This window comes from Chaetodon auriga, chromosome 5, assembly GCF_051107435.1.
Source record: "Chaetodon auriga isolate fChaAug3 chromosome 5, fChaAug3.hap1, whole genome shotgun sequence".
NCBI lineage: Eukaryota > Metazoa > Chordata > Actinopteri > Chaetodontiformes > Chaetodontidae > Chaetodon > Chaetodon auriga.
Window position 1 is genome coordinate 24,991,250 of NC_135078.1, and position 26,949 is coordinate 25,018,198.

General features: G+C 40.7%; 2 protein-coding genes across 2 annotated transcripts in view; one reads left to right on the top strand and one right to left on the bottom strand.

The window, feature by feature from the left end:
- Window positions 1-19,033, bottom strand: part of LOC143320700 (uncharacterized) — a 45,128-nt gene extending 26,095 nt beyond the window's left edge. The window contains exons 1-2 of the mRNA XM_076730557.1: window positions 18,936-19,033; window positions 16,558-16,741 (exon numbers count right to left, since the gene is read on the bottom strand). Of these exons, the coding sequence (XP_076586672.1) occupies window positions 16,558-16,720 (163 nt within the window). The 5' untranslated portion in view covers window positions 16,721-16,741; window positions 18,936-19,033. The remainder of the gene's footprint in view (window positions 1-16,557; window positions 16,742-18,935) is intronic.
- Window positions 19,034-21,612: 2,579 nt separating this feature from the next.
- On the top strand, window positions 21,613-26,658 carry LOC143321474 (arrestin domain-containing protein 3-like). The gene is made up of 6 exons (XM_076731849.1): window positions 21,613-22,079; window positions 22,839-22,896; window positions 23,048-23,195; window positions 24,487-24,583; window positions 25,065-25,321; window positions 25,500-26,658. Exons 1-6 carry the CDS (start codon window positions 21,824-21,826, stop codon window positions 26,055-26,057), a joined length of 1,374 nt encoding a protein of 457 aa, XP_076587964.1. The 5' UTR covers window positions 21,613-21,823; the 3' UTR covers window positions 26,058-26,658.
- Window positions 26,659-26,949: the final 291 nt, after the last annotated feature.

Genomic DNA, 26,949 nt, shown 5'->3' on the forward strand with positions numbered 1-26,949 from the left:
ACTCATTTCAAGAGCTTAAAATATTTTTGTTCCATTATATTTTTAATTGTTTACAGTACCATGCTACTTCTGCTGTTTGCCCAGTATCTGATTAATGTACAACCAATTGAAATTTAATTTAAAAATACGCTATAGCGTTTTGATAGCTTCAACAGATGACCAATGTTGTCATTTTGAGGCAGCTTTCTGTGAAGTAATTCAAGCCGTCCACACAGGAATCAGCCTCACACCTACAGTATATGCACTCCACATCCTGCACTACAGAAAGTCTGAAAAGTGGGAGAAAAGGTGATGACTGCAGCCTGGGAGATTTCAAACTCCATTGCCTTTAGCTCGGTAAGTGTTGACTGACTCACATGCTCGCATGCCTTCTCCCAGACCTTTGTGGATGCAGAGTATCGATCCGGAAGATGGGGAGGAGATGAAGGGAGGAGAACCGGTGCTGAGAAAAAGTAAACACCGCTCCAGATGACAAAACACTGATCACCCCGGAGACCTAGACCTTCCCTGCTCTCTCTTTCTCCATCATTCTTCGTGACCTTTGGCACCCCAGCCTAAAGCCATGATCAGCCCCACAGTTTTTACCCACCGTGTCTATATAGGCTTTGCGCGTGGTTGCAGAGAATGGTCCACCCGAGCATGTGAGCATCATGACTGACAGTAGGGGTATGTATTTTAAGACATTTTTTACACGCGTACAAGCGAGGAAAGGCAGTAGCAGCGTTGAGCACGAGGGGTTTAGGGAACACAGGCGTCTAAGCCAGTGTTTAATATCAAGTGCGAGCGGCAGAGTTTAATCAATACCAGGCCTCTTTTGTTCCCAGCCTGCTGAGGAGAGCAGCGGCCATTCACTCCAAAAAGGTTAATGCTGGGGGTCAAGTGATTTCACACCCACACCAGGATCCTCCATGTCACCGCAGCTACCACGCCTCCAGCCGCCGTGACACCAGCATCCTGATTTATGGGTTGTGAGAGGGCGATGGGATGGAGGTGGGGGGGTGCAGTGTTATTTTATGATAATGCTGTCCCTCTGTACTCCCACAAATGAAGGGAGTGAGAGACAAGAAGCAAAGGAGAGGAGAGAGAGCAGACTCAACCTCCCCAGCACCCACGTGGGTGTTTTTCTTTCCTCTCTCTCTTCTTTCTGTCTTCTCTGTGACATGGTCCTTTTGTTTCAGCCAACTGGCTCTACATGCAGACAGAATGGTAATCTTTATTGTAATAATTGCTCTAAATCTGCGTGTCCACTTGTGAAAGGGCAGTGACGCTCGGCGCAACAGCAGTGAGTCATGATGCATTAGAATATCAATAAAACCATTGGCGGAAGATTACAAATCTGTGAGAACTGTTTATAATGCCCATCAACAAATCAGACAACACATTTTTGCCATTTGCCTTTAAATTAAGAGGTGAAAAGCGAAACTGTAAATATCCCTCCTGAAATCTCACTGTCTGCAGGGATAAATCTATACAACAGGGGTAGCGTAGTTAAGAAAGTGCCGGAGAAGGAAGAGGCGCAAGAGGAATTAACATGAGGACTTATCTCACACGGGCCATTATTTAAACCCTCACTATTCTAAACACACCACCCCTCCAATGAGAAGGACAATAAATAATCCTTCCAAATAAAATCTATTCCCTGCAAATTCTCCAGGATACAGCCCATCATTATCGGTAGGAGGGGACAGACAGCAATTAATAACACAGCCTCCCGTCTCTCAGAGAGCATCCATCTTATTTTCATTAGGTCTATTGCTGCGTGTATAAGTGTGCCGGCTTGTGTGTGTGTGCTTGTGCATGCGTGTGTGTGTGTGTGAGAGAGAGAGAGAGAGACTGTGTAACTGCATGCATATTTATGTGTTGTTCAATGATTCCACTCAGCCACATTGCCACATTCCCTTAAAGTCCAGCCTTTGCTCTGTGGGCCTGGATGTATGCTGTTTGAGGTAATTTTTTGTGATCCTGCCTCTAATTTTTCTAATGCCTTATTAATTCTCTACCAGAACCACCTTTGATTCGCTTCTCTGCATTTCCTGCGTTTTTTTATCTCATGTTTGGAGGCAGTATTCTCTCTCCAAAAGGGCAATTGCACTAGCATTAGCATCCTCTGGGTCTCTGGGGTTGACAATAGCAATTAGCTTCAATGACGGAGCGATATGAGAGGCTGCTGATTGACAGTTGCCCCCAGAGAAGGGGCTGACTGAGGTGACAGCTGGGCTCTCCACTCTCCCTGGCCGCCCCAGGCTCTGGCCCTGTGTCATCCCATGCGCCAGCCAAACCCTTCCCCAGCTCACAGTCACATGTCTAGTTACATCCTGTGTGGTGGCCAAACCCTTCCCCATCACTCAGGCTCATGCCTTGTTATATCCTGTGTGTCAGTTAAACCCTTCCCCCTTAGTCCATGCCTGTTTCTTGTTATTCTAACACAGCACAATATGACACTCAGCAGTGACCTTTCATTTTCCCTTTCCCGCACCATACTGCATGTGTGCGTGCACATCCAAAGCATGTGTATCTGTGTGTATGAGAATGTGTGTATGCTTCCATCTTTTTTCATACAGTACAGCCTGATGGTTTGGTATCTCCTCCGTGTCAAAGCAACAACTCCAGCAGCCCTGACACATCAGTGAGTGTTTCTTCAGTAGAAGCCTGAGGAAATGAAGCGCTCCACGTCTATTGATCCCCCTACACTCCACTGTGCATCAGGGAGACTTTGTTTTCACTGCCTAACAGAAACACAGCTCCATCAATACTGTACAGTACTCCTCGGCACCAGCTCCTCTCCTCACACAGTCGCGTCCCAGGAGGCCTGTGATAGACTCCACTAACTGTACACAAACTGTACAGAGAGAGAATACAATATGTTTGTGTGTGTTGTGATGTGTTTGTCAAAGCGCAGAGGGGGCCCTGGGATGGCAACGGCAATTTAAGGAGTATAAAAGACATATTGGCAACAATGCTTTGTGAATGATGTATTATGTAATCTGCCCCGGGAGTATATCTCTTCTACTCCATCTCCCTCACTTTTTCTCCCCTTCCATCTTTCTAGCTCTGTTTTTCCCATCTTTATCTTCCTCACTCACTTTCTCTGTGTGCGTGTGTGTGTGTGTGTGTGTGTGTGTGTGTGTGTGCGCGCGTGTGTGTGTGTATATGAGAGTCTGTGGTAGGGCTTTTAAGGCTCACTTCCACATGCATCAAAATAAGTGCCAATAAACAAATCACTGCACTAAACGGCATCAAGGTCACATCAATCTGAGAACAACAATGCTGACTGGTTTCACCAGAGTCTATTAGTTGAGCAGGGAAACAAGCAGGCACTGGGCCAGACTCTGTGTGTGTGTGTGTGTGTGTGTGTGCATGTGTGTATAAGGGGAAAGAGACCTCTGTCAGCACTGATAGAGCCCAACCACTCTTATTTATGGCCTACTGTACTCCATGTTCAGCATTCAGCCTTCAGCCTGTAAATAGGACAATGGTACAGCAGTCTGACCGTGCCAGTGTGTATATGTGTGTGTGTGTGTGTGTGTGTGTGTGTGTGTGTGTGTGTGCGCGCGTGCTATATAAAATACATAATGTATGCTCCTCTGGTTCCCAACCTCTTACTATTTCTGTACTGCCATCTTGACAAATCCCATGACTTTCACTTAAACATTACAACCCATAGATGACACAGGTCCGTGTATTTTTTATCTTATGGTATTGATATTTTTTTTCTAATAAGCGTGAGAGCACTTCTTTAACAAGTATTAGATTTATAGATCCTTCTGTGTGTCTGCATTCATCTGTGACAACACTTTTGGTGAGGCAATGTCAGAAATGATTTTGCCAAATCATCTAAGTTAATTGATTAGTCAAACAAATCCTGACTATTAGAGAACTACAAACTTATGTTGCAGCACAACTGGTTAGTACTTCTAAGCAGTATTTGTTGAGATACATGCACATTCACATGCAGACCCAATACATGCAGTATTTTGTCACATGGTCTTCATCTTTAAGCACTGATTTTTAAAATATCCATCCATATATATTACATGCACTGTTATATTCTAGGGTGTCCCCAGCTGAAATCATGGAAGCCATTACCTTGCACTCTGTCGTATCTCCATGCAGAAACTCAAGATTTAAACTGGACTATTTTACTTTCCATCAACTTCTATTGATTGATTTTGACATAATTTATTTTTTAACATTTCATTGTGCAGTACAGTAGATGTGTATATAAACCTGAAAAAATACTTAAACATTCAAAACAGTGGGAGGACATTCTTTGTAAAATACTGCAATCTGTAGTCAAAGAGTTTAAAATTAGCCTTTCACTTACTGTCTACCTCTCACAGTGAAAGACAGTCACACTGCCACAATGCACTATGTATCTAAGCGTTTGTAGTACAAGTTCAGCTCCTTACAAGGGGCAGTGAGGAGATGAGATTAAAATCATCTAAGGTAAGGATTAAACATGAAAAAATTCATTCTACTCTGAAGGTCAAACTACATTTTACTGAGACAAAACTCCGTACTCTTCTCAGCACTTACCAAGCGCAACTTTGGTAAAGGGTGACATGCTGTGGAGTTTATGGAATTGTTTGGCTGAGGTTGCAGACCACTTGATTCTACAACACATCCCATACAATTTATCACCTCTTAAACTGAAGTCCAATTAAACACTGAAAAAGTGCTGCTTTATTGCTTTCGTATGCACACAAACAAAATCAACAATGCATGGCTGCTCTTACAAAAATACACAAGCACAGAAAAGCTCTGGCACACATGCGAACACACAGGCACCTGAAGATGTTTTGTGTCCAAGTCTGCCCTTTCCACCTCTGTTAATTCTATGCTCCAATCACAGTTATTGATTGGATGAAATCATCAGCAAGTGGCACATCTTTACTCCATTTAGCCAACCCAGAGGGAGCTCTCAAACTCTGACGCCACAGACAATATCCAACCCAAAGCTTCAATTTAGCCAGACATACATTAAATGGTATTAATAGCACACCACTTAATGGATCAATTCCCTCTGTTTATGTAAAGTGGAGTGGAAGAGAGGAGGGACTAGAAGACAGAGAGAGAGAGAGAGAGAGAGAGAGAGAGAGAGAGAGAGAGAGAGAGAGAGAGAGAGAGAGAGAGAGAGAGAGAGAGAGAGAGGGAAAGAGAGACAGAAAGGGAGGGAGGGATTAAGGGAGGGAATGAGATATGGTAAGATAGGGAGAGATATTTCTGTGTGTGGGAGAGGTGTGAGTGGAAAAAAGCACCTTATTAAATGACAAGCTTTTCCTGGTTTGCGCTAATTAATTGCACACTGCCACTGACTGCTAATTTGCTGGGAAAAATGCATCCCAAAAGCAAAGGGGGCTCCTGCTTGAACTTTGCCTCAGAAGCACCTAATTCACCTGTGACTGCAGCTGTGTCTCTCTCCTGGACTGCAACACTATTAAATTAGAGCGCCTGGGCCATCAATTTAATAAGCGCTGGAGCAGATCATTTGAATAAGGACAGTATTAGTATTCTAGCTGAGCACAACTAAGAGCAGCTGACCTTTTTCACCGCCAAGAAGATCCTTGAACACATCCAGCTGAATCAGAGAACACGGTAATAAGCCCGTCAATGTTTAACAGTGTCAAAAGGAAGGATTTTTTTGCTCCCTCTTCTTCAGCCCATCACCCCCGCTCCCCATGGTAGTGCCAGCTATTGTGGTCTATCAAGCCAGCTTGGATCTCAGCAATTTAAAAAGAGGGGTAGACGAGGGGGAAAAGGTAAGACAGGGAGAGGAGGGGATAAAAACATGCTCACATAATGCGGAGAGAGATTTCTGATTAACTGCACTATAGTGTGCACAAGTCTATTTGTGCATGTGCGTGCATGTCCACACATGCAGTTATACACCATGTGCACCCATGTATACTTTCTTTCCAGATGTAGAATTGATTTATGTGCATGTTGGGGTGTGGAATTGATCAGTGCACATCAAAATTCCCTGTGAACTCCCACATAACAAATCAGATCCTGACCTTTGGCTCCAACATCTTTAGCTGCTGATGCACACCTGGGGTACAGCCTATTAAGCACTGTTTTGACACATACTCTAGCTGTTTTGAACAGTACCAGGGTGAATTGGCAGGATAGTGAAACATTAGTGGTAGTAATGCATTGGGCTGTGAAATAGATCATCCGCAGTGACAGTTATGGTGCCTGTCAGACCGTAGAGAAAGAGATTTAACTAGCCTTTTGTCTGCATGAAATAAACATTGCATGGGAGGTTAAATGCTCCAACATATGACTGCTTGGCGATGAATCAAGCACTTTCTAAGTACCTACTGCAGTAATGAGCACTTGGTAAATAATGTTGAAAAACCCACTGATCTAAGTCGAAACAGTGAAGACTGTTCATTTTAGGTATGTAATTTCAGGCTAATTATTTCTGAAGACTGTGAGACTGTCAGACATATACTGATAAAGCACATTTTTATTGCTTCATTCTTTGCTATCTAACTAAGCTGCCTTGCATTTCCAGAAAGGCTTCAAGGTAATTCTGTTATGACAGGGGACCCAGTAATCAATATAAGGCAGTAAACGCAACACGCCAGGCTCCAAGGGTAACATAGAAAACAAGGTCTGTGACTGGTCATACGACTGCCACTATTTGGGCTTTATGCAAGGATATAATAAATAAACAAGATGGCGTCTCATTCACTCACCATGCAGCACTTAAACGCTGAGGACAAGAAAGATCCATAAATAATGGGGGAGTTAGATGGTAGATATATGTTTGGCCTGGGAAACGTCCGGCTCTGTGTTTTATGGGGCTAGTTGCAATGTTGATGAATATTTGCCGGTTCGGAATCATAGCTTAATGTCAGCCCACAATTTGTTGCAATTAGTCGGGTGATTTATAGGAATGCCGGGGCCGAATGCATGGTAACAATTAACACAGCTTTCTCCAGGCTTTTTATTAATGGGGTGTCACACCAGAAGGAGGTTTCAACCAAAGCTAGTACATCTGCAGGCCTCTCGGTGTGTGGCACCGTCCGGCAACAAAGATGGAGGACAGGCTAACCCAGTTCAGCAACAGCTACAGCTACAGGCTGAGCAAAGAGACTCACTCTCTCCCTTTGACTGTGTGTGTTCAGTTGTGTCTTGTGTCAGAGTATGGTTCATATATATGTGTGTGTATGTGTGTGTGTGTGTGGTTTAACTTTTCTAAATCGAAAATAATGTATATTGCATTCTTATATTATTTCGATATATTGTGTATTTAGACAAACAGACAAATTAGTTTATTGTATGCAATTTAGATTTCAAGTGACAATATTCAAATTAAATATAATATCTGTGGGCTATTGTTTTATTCAGCTGCTTAATTGAAAAGAATTTGTTTCCTCATCAAATGTTAAAAAAATGCATGAACAAATATATATATATATTTTGAAATATCATTTCTACGTCTCACATGCAGCATTTGGCATTTAAGTATGTACTTTTTCAAAACTATGCAATGAGACAAACAGTTAAAAAGGAACCAAACAGCTGTTCTGTCTGGCAATAACAGGGTTCAAGTGGAGCGATGTGCCCCTAAACGGCTAATAAACGGCACAAAATGAGCCTGCAATTAAATTTATACACTTGATTGCACTGCTGTCATGTCCACTACAGGCTTATCGAACACCTGGGATCTATTTCCTAATAGAACCTTGGGGAGAGTGGGAAAGAGAGAAAGAGGAGGGGGAAAGAAATGAACAAAGCAATCTTTTTTCCCTTGTATTTTTGGCTGCTTTTTCAGACATTTGTAGAGGATCCTCTTCACTCGCGTGGAGGGTTTGAGGTTTTTAAGAGGAAAGACAAAAGAAGTGGGCTTTCCCTGAACAGTGTTATAGCTGTAGCAAATGAGTTTTTCATACATTTAAATTGCTGTAGCTCATTTGTAGTCATTAGTAAGCAGCGTTATGACACATCCTAACTAAAGGTTTGTATTGATGGTTTCAATCAAGGTGGGTATTAAAAAAAGAACAATCTGTCGTCATGTACTGCATCTTGTCATCTTAAATGTCACACCTTTCTAATTTTCCAGTATTTTGAACAATTGTACATGCAAAGCACTGAGTAGCATAAATGTGTATGTTATTTGTGACCTGTCTCACCAAGTTACATGCGTCAATACATGATAATGAATAATGTGTTGCAAATCTAATGAAATGACAGATTCTGTTCTAACTGACTACATAAGCGCTGACGCTGCACTGCAATACCTCTCAGCCCAGCCTCAACACTCCATTTCATCAAGAAAAAAGGTGTCAGCACAGCAAATTATAATCATTAATAAACCTTTATTTGATGGTGTTTGAAAAAACTGTGACGTTACTGTGAAAATGCTCATCTTTTTCTCATGTCTGGTTACATTTTCATCTCCAACTCACTCTGAATACCTAAAAGCCCGCATTTTATGTCAGTATCAACGATGTATACTGACCAAATTAAAATAGTCCTTTTGTATTTTACTTCCAAAATTAGCAAAAATCTCTAACCTATCTAACATACATTCCTCAGCATCAGTGGAAAAAAATGCAAAAATAAGGGTGTTCATTATGTTTGAGTTTAACTTAAGAATCATACACTTTGTCTGTTTCCTCATCTACAGCAAGACTTCCTTCTCCTTTAGTTTCCTTCAATTTGATAATTACACTGCGCAATTTCAGAGAGCTGGGTTGATAGAAAAAGTCACGTTTTGGGGACTCTGGGCCCACAATCAGTCTCTGACCAGTGCTAAGTCACATAAAGTATGTGGCAGGAGGCCAACAATAATTTTGCTAACCCTTTTTTAATTGTGGGAGGGTCATTCACAATGCCCAGTAGAAAGCATTAGCCACTGAACTGCAACTGACAAGGGCAGGTTTCCCACCAGCAAGAGGCACCTTGCAAGCAGGCCAAGAACTTAGCAAGGGAAAAGAAAAAAAAAAGAAAGAAAAAAAACAAAACAAAGTATGCTATATTAAAAGGCATGCTTTAGTGCAAGCTGTTTGCATTATTCTAAAAACAATAATATCTGTGTCTTTTTGGTATTTGTCTTGTGCTTATTACAAAATTCAAACTTATAAATTTAGTGGGGACTTAACATGACATTTCTGTGCTGTGAACCAAAACCATAAATAATTCAGTCTGCTCCTTATTTGATTATGTTTGCTAATTTTGTGACCTTGTCAAGCAATTATTTGGCAATCTCTGCCTTTTTCTCTAGTTACCTGGTTCACTGGTTCACTGAGTGGCTAATGGTATTTTAACTTGGCCAAATTATGAGAGCTTTTCTGAAGTAGCCGCAGCACAATTGGTTCAATATGTGTCACACTTAAAATTTAACAGAGTAACTTTCCAAGGAATTGCTAATTTTTTTCTAAAAGATTCATCATCTGAGGATGTGGAAGTGAAGAAATACACACTCTCTCCTGTCTTACTTTGCCTTAAATTATCATTTTTTGACAGCTGACTAACAATGATCATTACAGCTCAAACAGTTACCTGTGAGAATGGCCATAAATCTTGTTAAAATAACCAAAACCGTCTCTTGCGCTTTTTTCCCCACAAGAAGCAACCTGTCTGTAAGCACACACCATCTGTACATAGTTAGAGCCGTATGCACACAGATGGCAGCCAAACACTCCCAAAGTTGCTCCGTCCGCACGTCTAACCTTACAAAGCAAACTAATTAACAGTAAAACGCTGAGAGAAGGAAGGAGCAGTTTGAAAGAGTCTGCAATGACTCTAATGAGGAGAGAGAGAGAGTGTGTGTGAGCGCAAAGGGTCATCTATATAGTAATGCCAGAGGGATGGGGGGACTTCTACTGAGGCTCTAGGTTTACTGCCCTCTTTAAGATCCATATTAAATGAGGCTACTTATCGCCAAGCCTCTGTCCCGGCATACAAGCCTTTAACGGCATGGTGCGGGCCATAGGGCAAGCATCTAAAAGGAGGAGATGAGTGGTGGGGGAGCTGGGAAGGGAGGGAGGAACTTTGATTTACCAAATAAGATATTGCTGGAAGCGCTTCCTGTTTCATACTTTGTTGTAAGAAGCAAGCCCGTAACATGTTACTGTGGGGTTCAGTGGTCAGTAACGTGAATATTAGTAACACATTATTTTGCTATGGGCCCAAAGTTTAGTTGAATCTGTTGGTACAACTTTACCAGTGCTATATCTGAATCCACCTGTTGAGACAAAACAGCTAAATAACTGTGTGCCACCTGTGAGCAACTTTCTTTGAAAACAGAGAAAAAAAGAAAGAAGAAAAATTCAGCTGATTTCCTTTAAATGACAAGCAACCAGTGAAGGACTTGTGTATTGTTCTGGTTGTTTTTCACAAGACTGTGTACCCACACTGTCAGTGGCCTACCATTCTGATGAAATTCATTTTGTGAAAAGGAGGACAACTCCTTGGAAAGTTAATTAGTAGGAAACAAGCAGAGGAAAAAGCAGGAAACGAGAAATGACCCAGCTGCCAAAAGTAATAACGTTTTCATTATTTATTTCATTATTCATTTGTGGATGTGTTCAGACAGAATTAATAATAGAAATCCCCGAGAGAAAATGTTTGCGCTGGAACCCTATTACGAGCAGGCCAAGTCCAGTGGCACAGTTAGTTAACATGCACAAATGTACTGCCCCCGACAAATAACATATCAAGTGGAGCCCTGCATTATTTTGCGCTCCCAAACCTCTCTCTTTCAATTCTCTGCTTTTCATTTAATTGTTTCAGTCAGGGTTAAGGTTGTATTCAAACTGCTACTCCCTGCTACCTTCATGGAAAAAATAATACAATTTAAGAAAAAGCTAAAGCTATAAAGCAATCATCTGCTGCCAAATGCTGTGAGAACTGTATCGCAATAATCACCATGGCATCCACTTAAATGTCTATTGCTTTGCTTTCATAATAAAGTGAGCTGTCCATTTCTCCCTGAGAAAACTAGTAATGAAGCACAGAATCAATTAGAAGTCCCCTTGGAGAGTGGAATTTGTGCTGTTCCATTACACAATTCTTCTTTTTAGTCCAAACATTACCCTGCATGATATTCCCTGATCTGGCCTGTGTTTGCTTTTTCCTCACTGTTTACTGCAACACTTCCAGGCCAACTCACATTTGATTTTCCCCACTGAGATTCCAAACACACTCCCAATACACGCTCTGGAGAAAATGAGGCCGGAAAGGAGTAGTGGCGAATCATTCAAGGCTGTCCAAAGATCTCTATTACAAAAGCAGATTTTATTTTCACTTCCAACACAGACATCTCTGATAAAAAGCATGTCAAAGGCAACTGGGATGACTGGTTTTTCTCTTGGCATATTATTTTTCACTTATCAAATGTGTTTCCCTTGCCAACCTCCCAACCACAACCTACCCACCCAATTCCTGGCTTTACTATATTAAGGAAAATTGGGAACGGATGGTGAGGGACAGAGTGCCTCATTGGATCAATCTATCTATCTATAGAAGATGGGGTAGAGTTGGTGTGTGTGAGTGTGTGTGTAGTGGTGGGGGGGGTATAAAAAAAAAAAGAGCCTTGGCCATGTGTCACTTGAGCATTTTTACATTAGCCATACGTAAGGCATTTTTTTCCTTCCTCTCCTGTTCACCGCTCAAAGCACCAGGGCCACGGCCATGTGTGAATAATCACACAGAGGGCCTCAGAGGTGCCCTCCCCGCCTTACAAGAGGCTGGGTGCAAGGGCAGATGGGGGAGGCACAGGTTGGGAGGGGGGCGGCGTAAACGTTAACACGTTGAGGATTTGGATATCCTCACAAGCTTGTCTCATTAGCTGCTAATTGGCAAGACTTTCCCCCATCTTTTGTTCTGCATAACGTTTTGTCTTTTTTTTTTTTTTTTTTTTTGAGGAAGAGGATGGTGAACTACATATTTCAAGCGCTCCATGCTTCGCTGAGGGAGAGTTAAGCCCACATTACAGCAACATAAACACTTCTGTCCTGCGATTAACCTTAAAAAGCAACTGAGTGCAAAACTAAACGCTCAACCTGCTCAACCAAATTAGCACAGAGGTCAAGGGGGAGAGCGAGATAGACAGAAAGAGAGATAGAACAGTTAGTGAGAGAGAGGGCAAGAAGCAGGGACAGGGGCTATTTTTCCCCTTTCCCCCTTTTTCCACCCATTCACCTTTCTCAACTGGGAAATCGTAGAAAAACATCAACACGGCTAAACGGCAAATTATTACCAAAGCTCTCCCTCAGTGCCGGGTCCAAAGCAGACATATTGGAGTTGTCATGCAGGGGGATGGCCAATACTTTCCCTGAATTATTCTGAGTATTGCACTCTTTGACAAACATTAAACAAGACAATAAAATACATAGGTAAAGGTGTATTTGCCTACAGGCATAGATGGCTTGAAAGAAAGACAGGAAGAAAGAGAAAATGAGAAAATAGGTCTCCATATTAACAACAGTTTCCTGACAGTCCAAGCGAATTATACATTTACAGAAGTAGCCACTCGAGTCTGCATGAACCCTATCCTCAAGGCAAAACCTGGCTATGACTGTTTATTTAAAAAGGGAGAGTCATGTGTGCACCTGGAGGATTTTTTTTTCTGCCATTGTGACTGTCTGTGTCTCCATCTGTCTCTCTCTGCCTGTACTTTCTTCTATCCCTTTGATTCTACAGAGATGTAACTGTGCCCTGAATGCCAATAAGGATCGGGTAGATGGCAGGTCAATTGTCCATTCCTGTTACTTTAGAGGATTTTATTTTTTTCTAAAAAGGTATTGGATTTCAGGACCAAGTAATTCAGAGCAAACTATGTCTGCTGTGATCTATTTTAATGGACGTTATTAAACTGAATAGACAGAGCTACGCGTCTCTCAATGTTTGCAGAAGGATTTTTATGATGACTCGAAGAATAGAGGATGTATCAATACTTGCTTTTACTGACGAGTGCTATAATATTATGCACTTTAAAAATTCCAGACTCTGTTCTTTATTACTAACAGGTGCATGATGTCATTACAGTCCTACAATTTATTTTTAAGTTTTTATAGGTTGGGGAAGGAACTATGTCTTCACAGCTGAGGAACGAGGGGAGCATCTGAGGTATGCGTAACTCATAAATGGCACAACGCTCACCAACAGCACGCAGAGGAAAACACTGGAAAATAGTGCAAAAGTAACATGATGGTTACAATTACGGTGAAAGCAGGGGCTCTGTTTTATGTTAAGAGAGATGTCAGAGAGGAAGAAAGGGTTAGGAAGCTGGGTCATAGCCCTCATATGCTGTTTAACACCTGACACCAAGGCCTAACCAACGTTCATAACTCACATGGAAGGAGAGGTGAAGAAAAAACAAGGGGAATTTAAAAAAAAAGAAAGACCTAACTCCCAGGTTCGGTCCTTTGTCAGTCTGTTTTTTGCGAAAGAATACTGACTTTCTGTCAAAATCTCCTGTCACAAGAACATAAGAATTAATAAGAAATCAATCTGTATAAAATATAATTTCTTTGCTTACAACATTCTAAGATAGAACCACTTCTGACCAAAGACATCTGACTTCTAACACAGTCCAAGGTACTCACAAGAGCCAAGCCTCCTGTAGAAAATTAGAGTAGGTCACAAACGGCCAGCACATGAGTCCTTGGCTTCATCCAACATCCAGCAGATCAAGGGCCTCGAACTAAAGCAGTACTGACACTGACCTCACTCAGACCCAGCAACTGAAACAGCCCTAACAAGGTATTAGCAGGCACCTCTGTATACCCTCCAACTCTCAGCCCGGGTCTAAAGAAACACAGCTGCACGGGGTGTTTTCCAGGGCGGAGGGCAAACTTGCAAGCAAGGTGGTGCCCCTGGCTAAGCTCAAGGGTGCAGCTGGAAGTTCAAGAATTCCAAGCGATGGGGGGCAAAGTTTGGAGATATTATTTTTTCAAATTGCATTTTTCACTCTCCAACACACAACTTATTCCACTTAATTTGATCAATATCTAGGAGGTAACCATGCCTGTTTTTGTTCCTACTGTGATATTTATCTATAGAATAAAAATCTATGCATTTGTGGTCGTAATGGGTACGAGTTTAGTTTGCCCTCTAAGAATGTGGTATAGCTGTGTGTGTTTTTGTGTGTGTATGCATGCGCAAGCACGTATGGCGGTCGAATCTGTGTGACTGTGGGCGTCTGGAGGAGAGAGAAGCCTCATCTGTTACCAGCCCAGCCCGGCCGGCCCGCCGCGTGAAGTAGAACGACAGGGTGTCACCGCCGACGACAGTGATGGATGCCCTAAATTCTGTAGGCAACTTGGGCAATTGGACACATTAACAACAGGCACCTGCTTTTCCCCATACAAATCTATTAAAAGATAACAGCAATGGCGGCTCCCACACTATTAGTAAATTATAGCTCTGTCTGAGTGTGAGGTAAGTGTGGGCCTCCCCTCTACCACCTACCCCCACCCACTCTCCTCTGCTATACTTTGTTATTGGCAGTCTCATAGTGCCACCCAGTGGCAGCAACTCATAATGCTTTTCTAAAATGTGGAGCAATATTTTAACAGACGTCAACAGAGAGGACTGAGTTTACCCAAAGGTAATCATTCAACTCTTTCCTGAGGACAAGATCTATGTTCTATAAAATAAATGATAATTTACAGTCTATCAATTAAAGTGAAGCCACAACTAATTATTACATTAGCAATAATAATAATAATAATAATAATAATAATAATAATAATAATAATAATAATAATAATAATAATAATAATAACCAAATCATCATAATTTTAAAATGTGTCACCAGCAGCTATTCATTGTCAGACTTTAAACTTGAACACAAAAATCCCAAACATATGCTCTTTACACATGGTGCAAGTTTGCCTTGTCAACAAGCCCGAGGCCAGTCTCATTTACGCTTGATCGCTGAAAATCGCTGGGGTGACAACCTTGAATAGTTTAACGGGTTGCCTTAGTCTATGAATGTTGAATGTCTGATTGTGTGTGTGTGTGCGTGTGTGTGCCGTTGGTTTACACAAACACAGTTTATACAATTCTATTGCAACCCATCTTTCCATAAACAAGCCTTTCCTTGGGCTGGCTGGGCCAAAAGACCAAAGATCTGAGACAATGTGGCTGGTATAAAACCATTATGACCTACTCAAGACCTCCTCTATTAAAATATTAACAGGAGACCAGTACTCTCAACATGACACCATTATGACATATCGTGGGCTAGAGCTCAGGTACGCGACATAAACGTGTGTCACATAAATCTGCTGTGGGTAAATATTTCTGTGTCTGTGACGGGGGTATGTGTTTGCGAGCTGGTCAAGAATAAAGGGAGGACAAGACCAGTAAATACTTTTACAGCAGGCAATTTGTCAGGATGTGTAAATGTCTCCAATTCCCAACAGCACTGGAGTAAAATTTACAGTCACTCGGGAAGTGACAATGCACAAAAAAGGACCACTTTTTACTCTCTCTCATCTCTCTCAGACCACTAAAACCTTCCCATAAATCTCCTCCAGTCCCCCCAGATGTCTGCTGTTGTCAGATATCATGCCATGACAATGCCTTCCACCATCATTGTCTTGACAGAAATATGATATGTGAAACTGCAATGTCACATCACTTAACATGATTTAACTTAAGCTAGCCTGCACCATTTTAATCAATCAAAAATGTCACCTTTTTCCCTGTAATGATAGTAGAGGTATAGGATCCTAGTGTTGGGGTGATCTATAAGACTTATCTGGGCTACTGATTTATGACTACGGCCAGCTAATGTACTAAAGGAGCCTGTCATCTGGGTTTCTATCAAATTGGCAAATAAGTAGGCCAGTATTACCTCATGGGCAGAGAGGAAGACACTTCATGTCGGGTGTAAACCCTATGTATATGACATTATGTGTGTTTGAAACCTACCCTGTACTGAACCACCACAATGTGACTTCTGAGTCCTGTATATGTACTCATGGTGCTATAGGCAAGTGTGGACAAACATGTCCATCAAATGTCAGACAGTATGTGTAGCGGTTGCTAATGGTTTTGATGGGGTTAGTTGCTTACACATGCTTTGATCAAATGTCTCCCTAAGCTAATTGTTCTGTAAACATTCTAAAGCCTCATTGGATAACTGGGTTTCAGTAAATCAACATCAGAGCACAGTATATCAGACTGGTTATTGCAGCTTTTTCCAATAACTTCCAAATACTGACAAACATAACCGAATTCTTTGTTTGGAGATGCACGATCTATTCCAATGTGATAAACAATAATTGGTGAATAAAAAGCATTGTGAGCAGCAAAAAATTAATGGAGCGATCAACCTGTCAAACAATGTTTCCTCTTATTATAAATGACAAAATACATGACTTTCTCTCATAAAACCTGTACCTGGCTGAACTTAACACACACACACACACACACACACACACACACACACATACACACAAACAAAAATCAAGTAAATTAAAATCTAATGCTCAAATTGAAACTCACACCAAAAATGGTGAATGGCATTTAGACATCCACAGTACATGATAAAAGACAACCAATAATATACAAAGGAACTGGGACCTGTACCTGTAACCACAATGGAGTGACTGGATCCGCATGCCAGCAGCTTCACTCTGCCCAGTCTAACCAGTGTGAACTCTCTCAGATGGGCCTCCTCTGGACCGATGTCTCCTGGCCTGCCATGTCCAGTCTGGCCAAGCTCCCCGCTACCCCAGCAAAACAGATTCATATCCAAGTCACACTGTACATACTGGGAAGACAGGCAGAAAAGAGGGGTATTTTTAACAACACAGGAAAAAAAATCAAACAAAGTTTGCTTGGTTCTTTTTTACACTTCAGTTTCATCCGTTTCTTCTAAGGTTATAAACTAGATTCCAAGCAAGGCTTGACTTAACTTTAGAAACAAAATCTAACAAATAGATAGAAACAATGGTAACGGATCCAGCTATTTGAGTCAATAGCAGCACCAACATACAACACCCCCTACATTTACAACACATACAATGACAAATATATGAAATATACTTTTAGATGTTCAGATGATGCTGGAGTCATAATCTGTCACTATATGTATATGAAAGATGTGCACAACAAAAATAGTGGAAATGTTTTAATCCAAAATAGCTTTTTACAACTATCGCTCCTCTAGTCAGCATTAAGCTTGCATAACACCAATCTGAGGTTCCCAGCCTTATTTGTAATGAACTGTTGATCTGATGCAGATCACCAATATTTCTCTCAACATGTTTATTTACAATCTGCCCTCTGTGCTAATTAGAATGTGACCCTGCACACACATCCAAACACACTTGGAATCTGAGTGTATGTGCATGCATACACGCAAGCACACGCACGCACGCACACCCCACAGCAACATTACCGGCACAATTCCATCCGACTGATATTGGAATTTTCCGAAAGAGCAAACCAATAGATAACCTATTACAAAACTATAAGAGATCAATAGCTAATTTCTTTGCATTGATTACCACTTGGACATTTAACATGCGCCCTGTGGCCACAATGTGTGTTCCGCAAGCTTAGATCCCCATTGGCCCTCATGAGTATTAAAATTATCGATTCAGACAGAGGACTAAAAATGTCAAGCTGTTCATTAATCTTAATAAAGACTGGACTTGACCAAGGCACCCTTTTTCCCAATGCAGGGATACAACCTATCCAACTAGGAGCACATACACGGCATAGATTAATGAGCTTCTACTGAAGGCTGTGATTTAAGTCTTTGCCATTAATAGATCAATTACAAAAGAACAAGTCTTTTACAATAGTGCTTACTTTTACCTCGTGAGCAGCTCAATACATTTTAAAAATTCATATTGGCCATTCAGTAGCAGTTATTCTTGATAAATTTTAAAGAAACTTCAAAAAACAAGCAGCACTGTACTAATGAGGTCTATGTGTGATACAACGCTGCATCTGCTCTTATGCTGCAGATGGCCCTCTGCAGTCCATTATGGACAAATGTTATCAGGCGCTGCCTAACAGCCAGTTTCATCTGTTGTGTGTAGATGAGTTTCAAAGCACGCGGGGCTGTCCTTAGCTTAATGAGGGCCCTAAGCTGGATTTGATTTGCTCACTTCTCATACTTTTAATTACTTTCATATTTCCGCCACACTTACTCATATGCTTCCTGCTCACAAGTGATTGGCAGTTAAGCTGTTGCCATGATTCAACACCTGCATATTCACTAAACAGGGAGACGTATACCAGATTATTCTGAAATAAACACAATTACAAAATGGCTGTTTTGGCTCATTTTTCAACAAACAAAAATCAGTCACCCCTTGAAAGAACTCTGTGCATAGGGAAAAAAAACCTTTATGACGTATGGCGCATCAGGCAAAATTAAAGAGCTTTGTATTCTGACAGGGATTCAATTAAAAACATCCTGAAGACTTAATAAATAAGAGTAATCACAGGAGTTCATGACATATAATGGCGTTTCAATCGGGCCATGTCCACAGAAACATGATACATAACAAATGAACCAAATCTGGTAAGTTAACAACATCTCAGGAAAATTATTCAGACAAAAAGACATCCAGACATTTGACTAACAAAGAGCACTCTTGGACTTGGGGCCAATAAGTTATAAAATGCTTTCTGCCTCAACTTGGACTTTTAACAATGAAAACTTCATAGTGAGCAAGCATTTATAACCTTTTTTTTAGGCAGCAAAACTTTCAAATCTTTGTAGCACCACAGCATATAGTTAAAAGTTATTTCTGTTTCTCTAATAAAAAAAAATGAGGTGAAGGCTTTAAATCTTACTGCAATAACCATTATATTAGCACAAAAAAGTTTAAACGCAGATCATAAAGACCGCTGCTCTTTGGTTTGTAATTCTGAATGCCAAGCAACACAACACCAAATACAAAAACAGCAGAATCATGCTCAGCAGCACACATCTATCAGGAACTAACCTGTGCCAATGTTACAGGACGAGAACTCGTTTTTTCTTCCTTTATTCTCCTGTTTTTGGTCCGTTTGTTTTCTCACATCAGTTGCATTTGGTCGTCTTGTGGCCCTTACTTCGTTTACCTCTCCCCTCCTCCCTCACTGTATTCACCACATTGGCAGGGTAACTGTCTCCATAGCACTTTCTGTTGACAGAACACCAGCTGATTGAGATTAGCTTTTATTATCTAAACCAGGGCAAACTTGGAAAGTACAAACGGGTATTTTAGAAAGGTACTAACACATGATGGTAATTTCAGTATTGATGAATTACATTTAACTACAGACAGTGAAGAGAGGACTGAGTTTGTGGACTTTTATGAAAAGTGATGAGGTCAGTCTAGTCCAGTTTAATTAAGACTGGGAAACTCAAATTCTTGTGAATGCTCCCTTAACAAAACAAATACAGACCACATTGTTGATGACATATACTGTGTATGCACAGTCTGAACATGCTTGGTGGACATACACTGAAGCTGAGGACAAGTCTTGATCATGCACATTCAGATACAACGACTGTCCATCATACTGCTTCACATCTTTCCTTGACCTCAAGACATTTTCCATCAAAGTCAAGGAAAAATGTTTATGACAAAGACATAGGCCATAACTTATTTCACTAATCAACCCCACCTCATGCATACAGAGAGGAAACAACACAAAATGTGCAACATCAGATGTCCATTAAACCACAAATGAGGAATGTAACTGCAAGCTCAAATTCATAAATACATGGACTGGACCCAGGCACAAATAAAAAGCAAAATGTCTCAAGTTTGATTTCCTACCTTTGTTTTCCAAAATCCTTCTGGAGCCGTTTCCTACCATGGCCCTGAGGGTCAAAACACAACAACATTTCACAAAACATAACATAACATCTAAGACAACACTGCAACATTTAACAAAACACAACATTTAACACATCACAACATTTAACAAAACAACAATTCACAAAGCAACATTTCACAAAACTGCTGTCTGGTTTGAGTATACTTCATTTTATCAATTCTTCAATGTAAATACATTATGTGGGCCTACTAAAAAGCTAGGATTGGTATGAAGTATGACTAATACACACCGTAAACGTTTTCTTTTAATTTCGACAGACTCCCGAATTTTGCCGTTTTGGCCTTGTCTCTGAGCGCGAGCATGTCACTCAGCTACAAGCCGTTTTTAATTGCTAGGCGACATTAAAGACGAGGCTAATACTTCATGTTCATGTTCATAGACCCTTTAAACCACCCTGGACTAAGAATTCAAACGTGCCATTTACAATAACAGACTTTTAACCTGTTTGTAAATCAACTTATTCAAACAACAAACTCGGCAGAGCAAACAAACACTCACGAACCGTTTGGTTATTTTTCCAGTTAAGTTAACGTTAGCTAGCTAGGCTGCCAACCAAACAGGATAAAAGACGGTGTCAAAATTTGTGACTAAAAGTAGGCACGTTAAATTTTATTATTAATGAAAAAAGAGCAGGTTAGTCAGACTTACAAAAGTTTGGCGGTAGGTCGGTGAAGAGACGCCGGCACTCTACTAGCTGGCGGGCCGCCAAAACGGCCATCTACTTGAACGAGGCGTCTGACATGCGCATTAGGTGGTTTCCCCGCCCACTTCTTCTTCTTTCTTTTTTTTTTTTTTTTTTTTTTTTTTTTACTATTAACAAATATGTCCGATGATAAGTTTATGACTTACTTAAAAGTCACCAAAATCGTTCATGCCCATCTAACTGATGGTGAAGAATTAACACCATGATCCACAGAATAATTGAAAGAATTAAAAAAGACAATTTAACATTGAAAGTCGTCAGTTGCTAGTGGTAAATAAAATAAATGGCACAATCTCATGCGCTTCATCGCAATTTAAGGTACTCGCTTTTTTAAGTTTCAAGCAAGACTTCCGGAACAGGCGTCAAGCCTTCAGAATAAAAGCAGGAAGTTGTAATTATGTTATATATATTAAGTGCAGCATTATTGTTCATTGCAGCGTCATGAAAACATGGCCAAATTACTAGTGTGGGGAAAAAATACAGTGTGACCAACATAGTAGAGTGATAATAAGCCACTCACTGCTGTAGATTTAATTATTTGCGGTAAATATTCTCACAAATGCTTGATACTCTCTCTGCTTGTGAATTGAAAAATTCACCTAAATAACAAATTAAATTACTTTAAACGTTTTCTATTAGGATTATTCAATTGTCCTTTTATTTCGAAGGACAGATACCCATATGAGAAGTGTGATTGACATGAACGTATCCTCAGTGACCGCAGTTCTAAAAAAAAAAAAAAAAAAAAAGTAATTTTCCCTGCGGACAAACAGTCGCTAAAACACACATTTACTCGAACGATTAGTTGTAGACACCCAAGCTCCTCGGTTAGATGTAGAAGAGATGTCATATGTGTGTCACATGGTGAAGTGTGTGTGCTGAGCACCATCCACATAGCAGCTGTCGCTCCGGACAACTTTCCCACAGTTCTATCATCTGAGCGCACTCAGTTTCACACTCTGCGCCACCTGTGCGCACCACCGTCACGTCACTCTTTTCCCATGATTGACCTCCAGGGGGCTCCATGCTATTGTTTTTGAACCGTTACAGTGCGCTTTTGCTCTGAGTGGTCTTCTTTCCTGTGAGCCCCCAGTTTCTCCTCTGGACGTTGGATGGCGGTAGAGGTTTTGGAGCAAACAGGACACTTTCAGGGCGTGTCCTGACTAAAATGCCAGGCGCTGCTGGTGCCATCTTAGCAAAATAACATACACGGAAACCGTCTGGAAGTAGTCGGGTGCATCGAACCGACTCTCTTTTTATCAATTAAACCGACACAGCTGTCGTTTCTTTACCCGCTTTACAATGCCGTCAATCCAAAGCTTTACGCTGAGTTGCGACGCGCTGAATGACGACAGGTCGGTTTCGGAGGGGGACACTCTCACTGGCAGAGTAACGCTGGCCTTATTAAAGGATAGCACGATTGAAAGTTTCTTTGTGAAAGCGACAGGAGATGCTCAAGTGTCTTGGAGAAAAAAGAGCGGCGATCGCACCTACACGTATTCTGCACACAAGAGGTATTTCAAGCTGAAGCACTTCTTTATCCCGGAGGAGTCGGGAGGTAGGCGGTCATGTGTTGTTATTTATGCATGCCTTAACCTGTTCGTTAATACTGACATGGTGTGGTGGTCAAGACACGATCGGTCGGTGAGGTTGAAATATTCACAGCCAATAGTTATAACAATACCATAGTATAAAAATTAGTTACATCTGATGTTGTTATATGTTCAGGAATATGAATTAAAAGCGAGATTACACACCTCTCCCTTTTTCAGTCTTATTATATAACGTTAATCTGGTTATGTTGCAATATTATTCCTGAGGTATTGATGTGTCAGCATCTGTAATGTTATAGTTGGTCAAGTTGGAGCTAATTTCTGCAATTTAAAGTTTAATCCAAAACAGTGCAACTAATAACTAATTTACAGCTGTTATTAATTTACTACATTAATATAATGGGCAGAATGTGTAAATGGTAAAACTTAGTGCAGCAAGTCACTTCAAATTGTACTGAAGTTTAATATAAGATAAGATTTTATTGATCCCACACCAGAGAAATTAAGTTGTTACAGCCAGCAAGTATTACAAAAAGCAAATGCGGTGGCACAGAAGGGTCAGAATAAGGAAGTGGACGGGATACAGAATAGAAAAACGACTATGTATATGTTCATTATGCACAAATTATAAAAATACTAAATTCCATAAAATAACTTATTTACTTTCCACCAGTGCATTCATTACTGTTTATTCTAGCTAAGTAAAAGCTAGTGACTGCAGTAGACTACTGTCAGTATTAACATCCAGATCCTTTCCTTTTCAGACACTGTAATTCCTCGAGGAACCCATGTCTATGACTTCAGCTTACAAATACCTCAAGGGTAATTGTACAGTAAGACAGTCATTTTTGCACTTTTACAATGTCATTGTTTTGTAACAAGCAGAACCAAATGGCCTTCTCTTGCACAATCTATAACTGATCTTAATTCATTTGGGATGACATAACATTAATCTGCTGGTTCTCCATTATAGAAGCATGCCTTCCACCTTCCGGGGGCCTCATGGAAGGATTTTCTACAAGCTGCAAGTCAAGCTGACCAGGGGCTGGAAAGCAAACCGTACGATAGACAAGGAGATTCATTTTGTCTCCAAGTCCTTTCCAAACCGTAATTCTCTGATGGTGAGTAAAATATTGAATCATCATGGATACAGAAATCTCAGATTTGTCACTTGACAGAAACTATATACTTAATCCATGAATTTGTGGAGATTTTAAGATGTGATGTTACAGTCGGCTGGATGCGCTCCTCATGAGGGGATGTAGCAGAGAAGAGAAACTATAGAACATTAAAAATATGCATATACAGTTCACCCAAACCACATTCTAATGTATCCCTCGCTATATCTAGCCGCACAATTAGCTTTGCTTTTTCATTGAGGTTTTGAGATATCCAGCTCTTAAATCAATCCCACCGCAATGTAGTAGAGGTAATTTGCCATTTTCACAGCAGACATTTTAATATTTAATAGTAGGAAAAGGACAGTTGTAATCAATAACTTTAGAGGGGTCAGTACCAGGCTCCAGCTATTGTGCATGCTCCCTTACTAGCTTGGCTTGCTCGAATACTTGAATAATCTAGAAACATCATTAACTGCATTAGTTCCAGTGCTTTTCAATATGTCTGCAATGAAAAAGGTGTATTTAGGATTTGGATTTGAATTTGTGCTCCCAGTTATTTCGGAAATTTACACCTCATTGTTTACAGTTTTCATAGATACCATTTCTTCTGACAGTATCACACTGTACTGTATGCAATAAGATTCAAAGGGCAGTGCAGTGACACTCTAGGTCACTGCTCTATAATATATAATATATAATACAACCCAGATTCCAAAAAAGTTGGGACACTGTAAAACATAAATAAAACAGAATGTTGCGAATCCTTTTCAACCTATACTCAATTGAAAACAGCACAAAGAAAATATATTTAATGTTTTACCTCATCAGCTTCATTGATTTTTGTAAAATTTTTCGGAATATGATGCAGCAACACGTTTTAAAGAAGTTGGGACAGGAGCAACTAAAGACTGGGAAAGTTGTGGAACGCTCCAAAAATACCTGTTTGGAACATTCCACAGGTGAACAGGTTGATTGGTAACAGGTGATAGTGTCATGATTGGGCATGTAAGGGGCATCCTGGAAAGGCTCAGCCGTTCACAAGCGAGGATGGAGCGAGGTTCACCACTTTGTGAACACATGATTGTATGAAGGATAGCACTTCCTGGGCTCAGGAACGCTTCGTAAAAGCATTGCTGGTTAACGCAGCTGGTTTGCAAATGATTGCATTCCATTTTTATTTTTGTTGTCCCAACTTTTTTGGAATCTGGGTTGTACTTGGATCATGTACTGTATTGTCTTAATAATGGAAGTGGATCCAAAGTAATTGTTATTTCTGTTTATTGAATTCTAGTCACCACAGATCGGTTCAACAGACAAAGAGATGGGGTTTTTCTCGAAAGGGAAAGTGCACATGGATGTCACCGTTGACCGGACAGGTTATGCCCCAGGTAGTAAAATTCCTCTTCAAACATGGTAGGTTCCAGCCTTGAAGGGAAATCTTGGGCTGAAGGCAGATATTGAAAAACATTTTTTGTCCGAATGGTTGTCAGAGGTAAAATAGACAAAATAGCAATCTGTTTTAATAAAATACGCTATTGTTCATGAACTGTCTGAATCTGGCAATCTGGCATTCCTCTGCTTTGGTAGTCTGCATGCTGGCTTACACCTGTGCTCTTGACAAATTGAAATGTCTGCCATGAATATGGTCTGCTGTCAGTGATGGTTTTAGAAGCATGAAAAAAAGAGTTGATATAAACTTTGGTGACATTTTAGGGGGTTGGGGGTATTACCTGACATACTTGTAGTACAAGTAAGTAAGAAACTGTCATTATGTGATACACATTCTGGAACAGACTGCTTTGTCCTGTGTGGCACTTGGATTTGAATAGACCTAAATTAATCCAAAGTATTGTGTTGTTCTCTTTACAGGTGACACTATAGTGATCGTTGCAAAAATCGACAATTCTTCTTCCACTGAGATGACGCCCAAGTTCTCTTTAATCCGGGATATCCAATACCGTGCCCAAGGCCACACCAAAAATGAGGACTACGTTATCCAGAAAGTGGTTGGCAACTGTATTAAACCCAAAACGCAGAGGGAGGTCAAGTGTGAAATAAAGATTCCTCATGATCAGATTCATACGATCCACAACTGTGACATTCTTGCAGTGCAGTGCTTTTTAAAGGTATGCAACACCGTAGCAGTCATGGTGAAGTGTCGTCTATTTACAGAGCTACGTTTGAACTGACTTTCTAAAACTGTTGAGCCATAAATATTGATAAAGACGTTCCAGATTTGTTGTGACTGTCAGATGCTCTCTTGCTGTTCTACTTTAAAAGTGATGCAGTCATATTTTTTCTCAGGTGTACCTGGACATCAGCTTTGCTTTTGATCCAGAGGTCATGTTCCCTGTCTTCCTTTGTCCTCCTGAGTTATTTCCTGGCGCCCATCTTGGTGTGGCTGCAGGTCCCTACCCAGGTGGGGCTGCTTGGGGCCCAAGCAACACGGACTTTCCTTATGCTGCAGGGGCTATGAGTCCCTATCCAGCGGGGGCTTTTGGTGGTCCAAGCCAAAGAAACTTCCCTTCAGCCCACGGTTATTCAGAACCACCACCTGCATACCCTGAGGGCTACAAGAACCCAGTGCCACAGCAGCCGTTTCAGTATGGAGATCCATTTACAGCTCCATCTTCTGTGCTTCACCCTCCACCTTCTGCACCAGCCTTCCATGCAACCCCAAGTGCCCCTGATATCCACCCGTCCCCTTTTTCTCACATATCCCCCACTCCTCCCACATACAACCAGCTGCCTTCTGCTCCACCAATGAACACAGACTTCTTGTCTCAGTCAGATGAAGCTCCTCCAGCATATTCACTCCTTTTTCCGTCTTCTGATACTGAAAACACTGTGGAAAGATTATAGAACGTATGCTAAATACTAATAGTTAAAAATGTGAAATCCAGTCGTTTCAATTGTGTCTTTAACGCCTTATGAGTGTTGTTGAATGTGTGAATTTAAAACGGAAAAGCCATTGAATGCAATTTTTATTCTTTGCATGTACACATTTCTTTACAAAAATAGGACTTTTGCATTGTATGTCACCGTTGCAGACGTAGTTGTTTTTTGTCCTGATAACATTATTACTCAAACAGGATACACTGTGTGGTTAACGTGCCTTGTTCAACTCACGTGTCCTAGACTGATCTTTTTTTTTTTTCAGCGTTATAATTCATACCTCTCACTCTACCTCACTCCTCTGTTTGGAGGGTAGTGGAAAGAAACTGGACAACATGTATCAAGAAAAAAATCTTTTATATTTTTTTAATATAAGCAGTCAACTAAGAGGCCAAATATATGTACAGTATATATTATATATTCACTGTATTTTGAAGTCTGTTGAGTTTAACATGAGACATCGACTTCTATCTCATTACACAATAGTTTGCAAACCAGATTTGTTTTACTCTCGAATTGCCAGTTTCTCTGACTCAAATACTTCAATAAAGAATGAAAGAAGAACAGTAAAGTGTCTCTGTGACTCTTTCAGTGTGAGCAAGAACGTTTTAACTACTGAATCCATGTTTTCATTTCGAGGCAAATAATCTCATTGCATCAAAGATACACCTGTTTCTTCATTTCCTCTATAGATGAAAACTGAAAGTTTTTTTTCCCCCTTTCCAGTGTTGTAGGTTAACATTTAAAACAGTGCACACCGTACAGTGCTTACAGACTCTATAAGCACAACTTTTAATTGCGTAAACCTGGATTTAACATTCTGTCGTAATGATACTTGGATTGCTTAACAGTTCTGCTT

What these genes read in the sequence shown, in the direction of transcription:
- LOC143321474 (XM_076731849.1), top strand. Translation starts at nt 21,824, where the DNA reads ATGCCGTCAATCCAAAGCTTTACGCTGAGTTGCGACGCGCTGAATGAC. An exon ending in TATCCCGGAGGAGTCGGGAG is followed by an intron (nt 22,080 to 22,838) that starts GTAGGCGGTCAT and finishes TTTCCTTTTCAG; the next exon opens with ACACTGTAATTCCTCGAGGA. An exon ending in CAGTGCAGTGCTTTTTAAAG is followed by an intron (nt 25,322 to 25,499) that starts GTATGCAACACC and finishes ATTTTTTCTCAG; the next exon opens with GTGTACCTGGACATCAGCTT.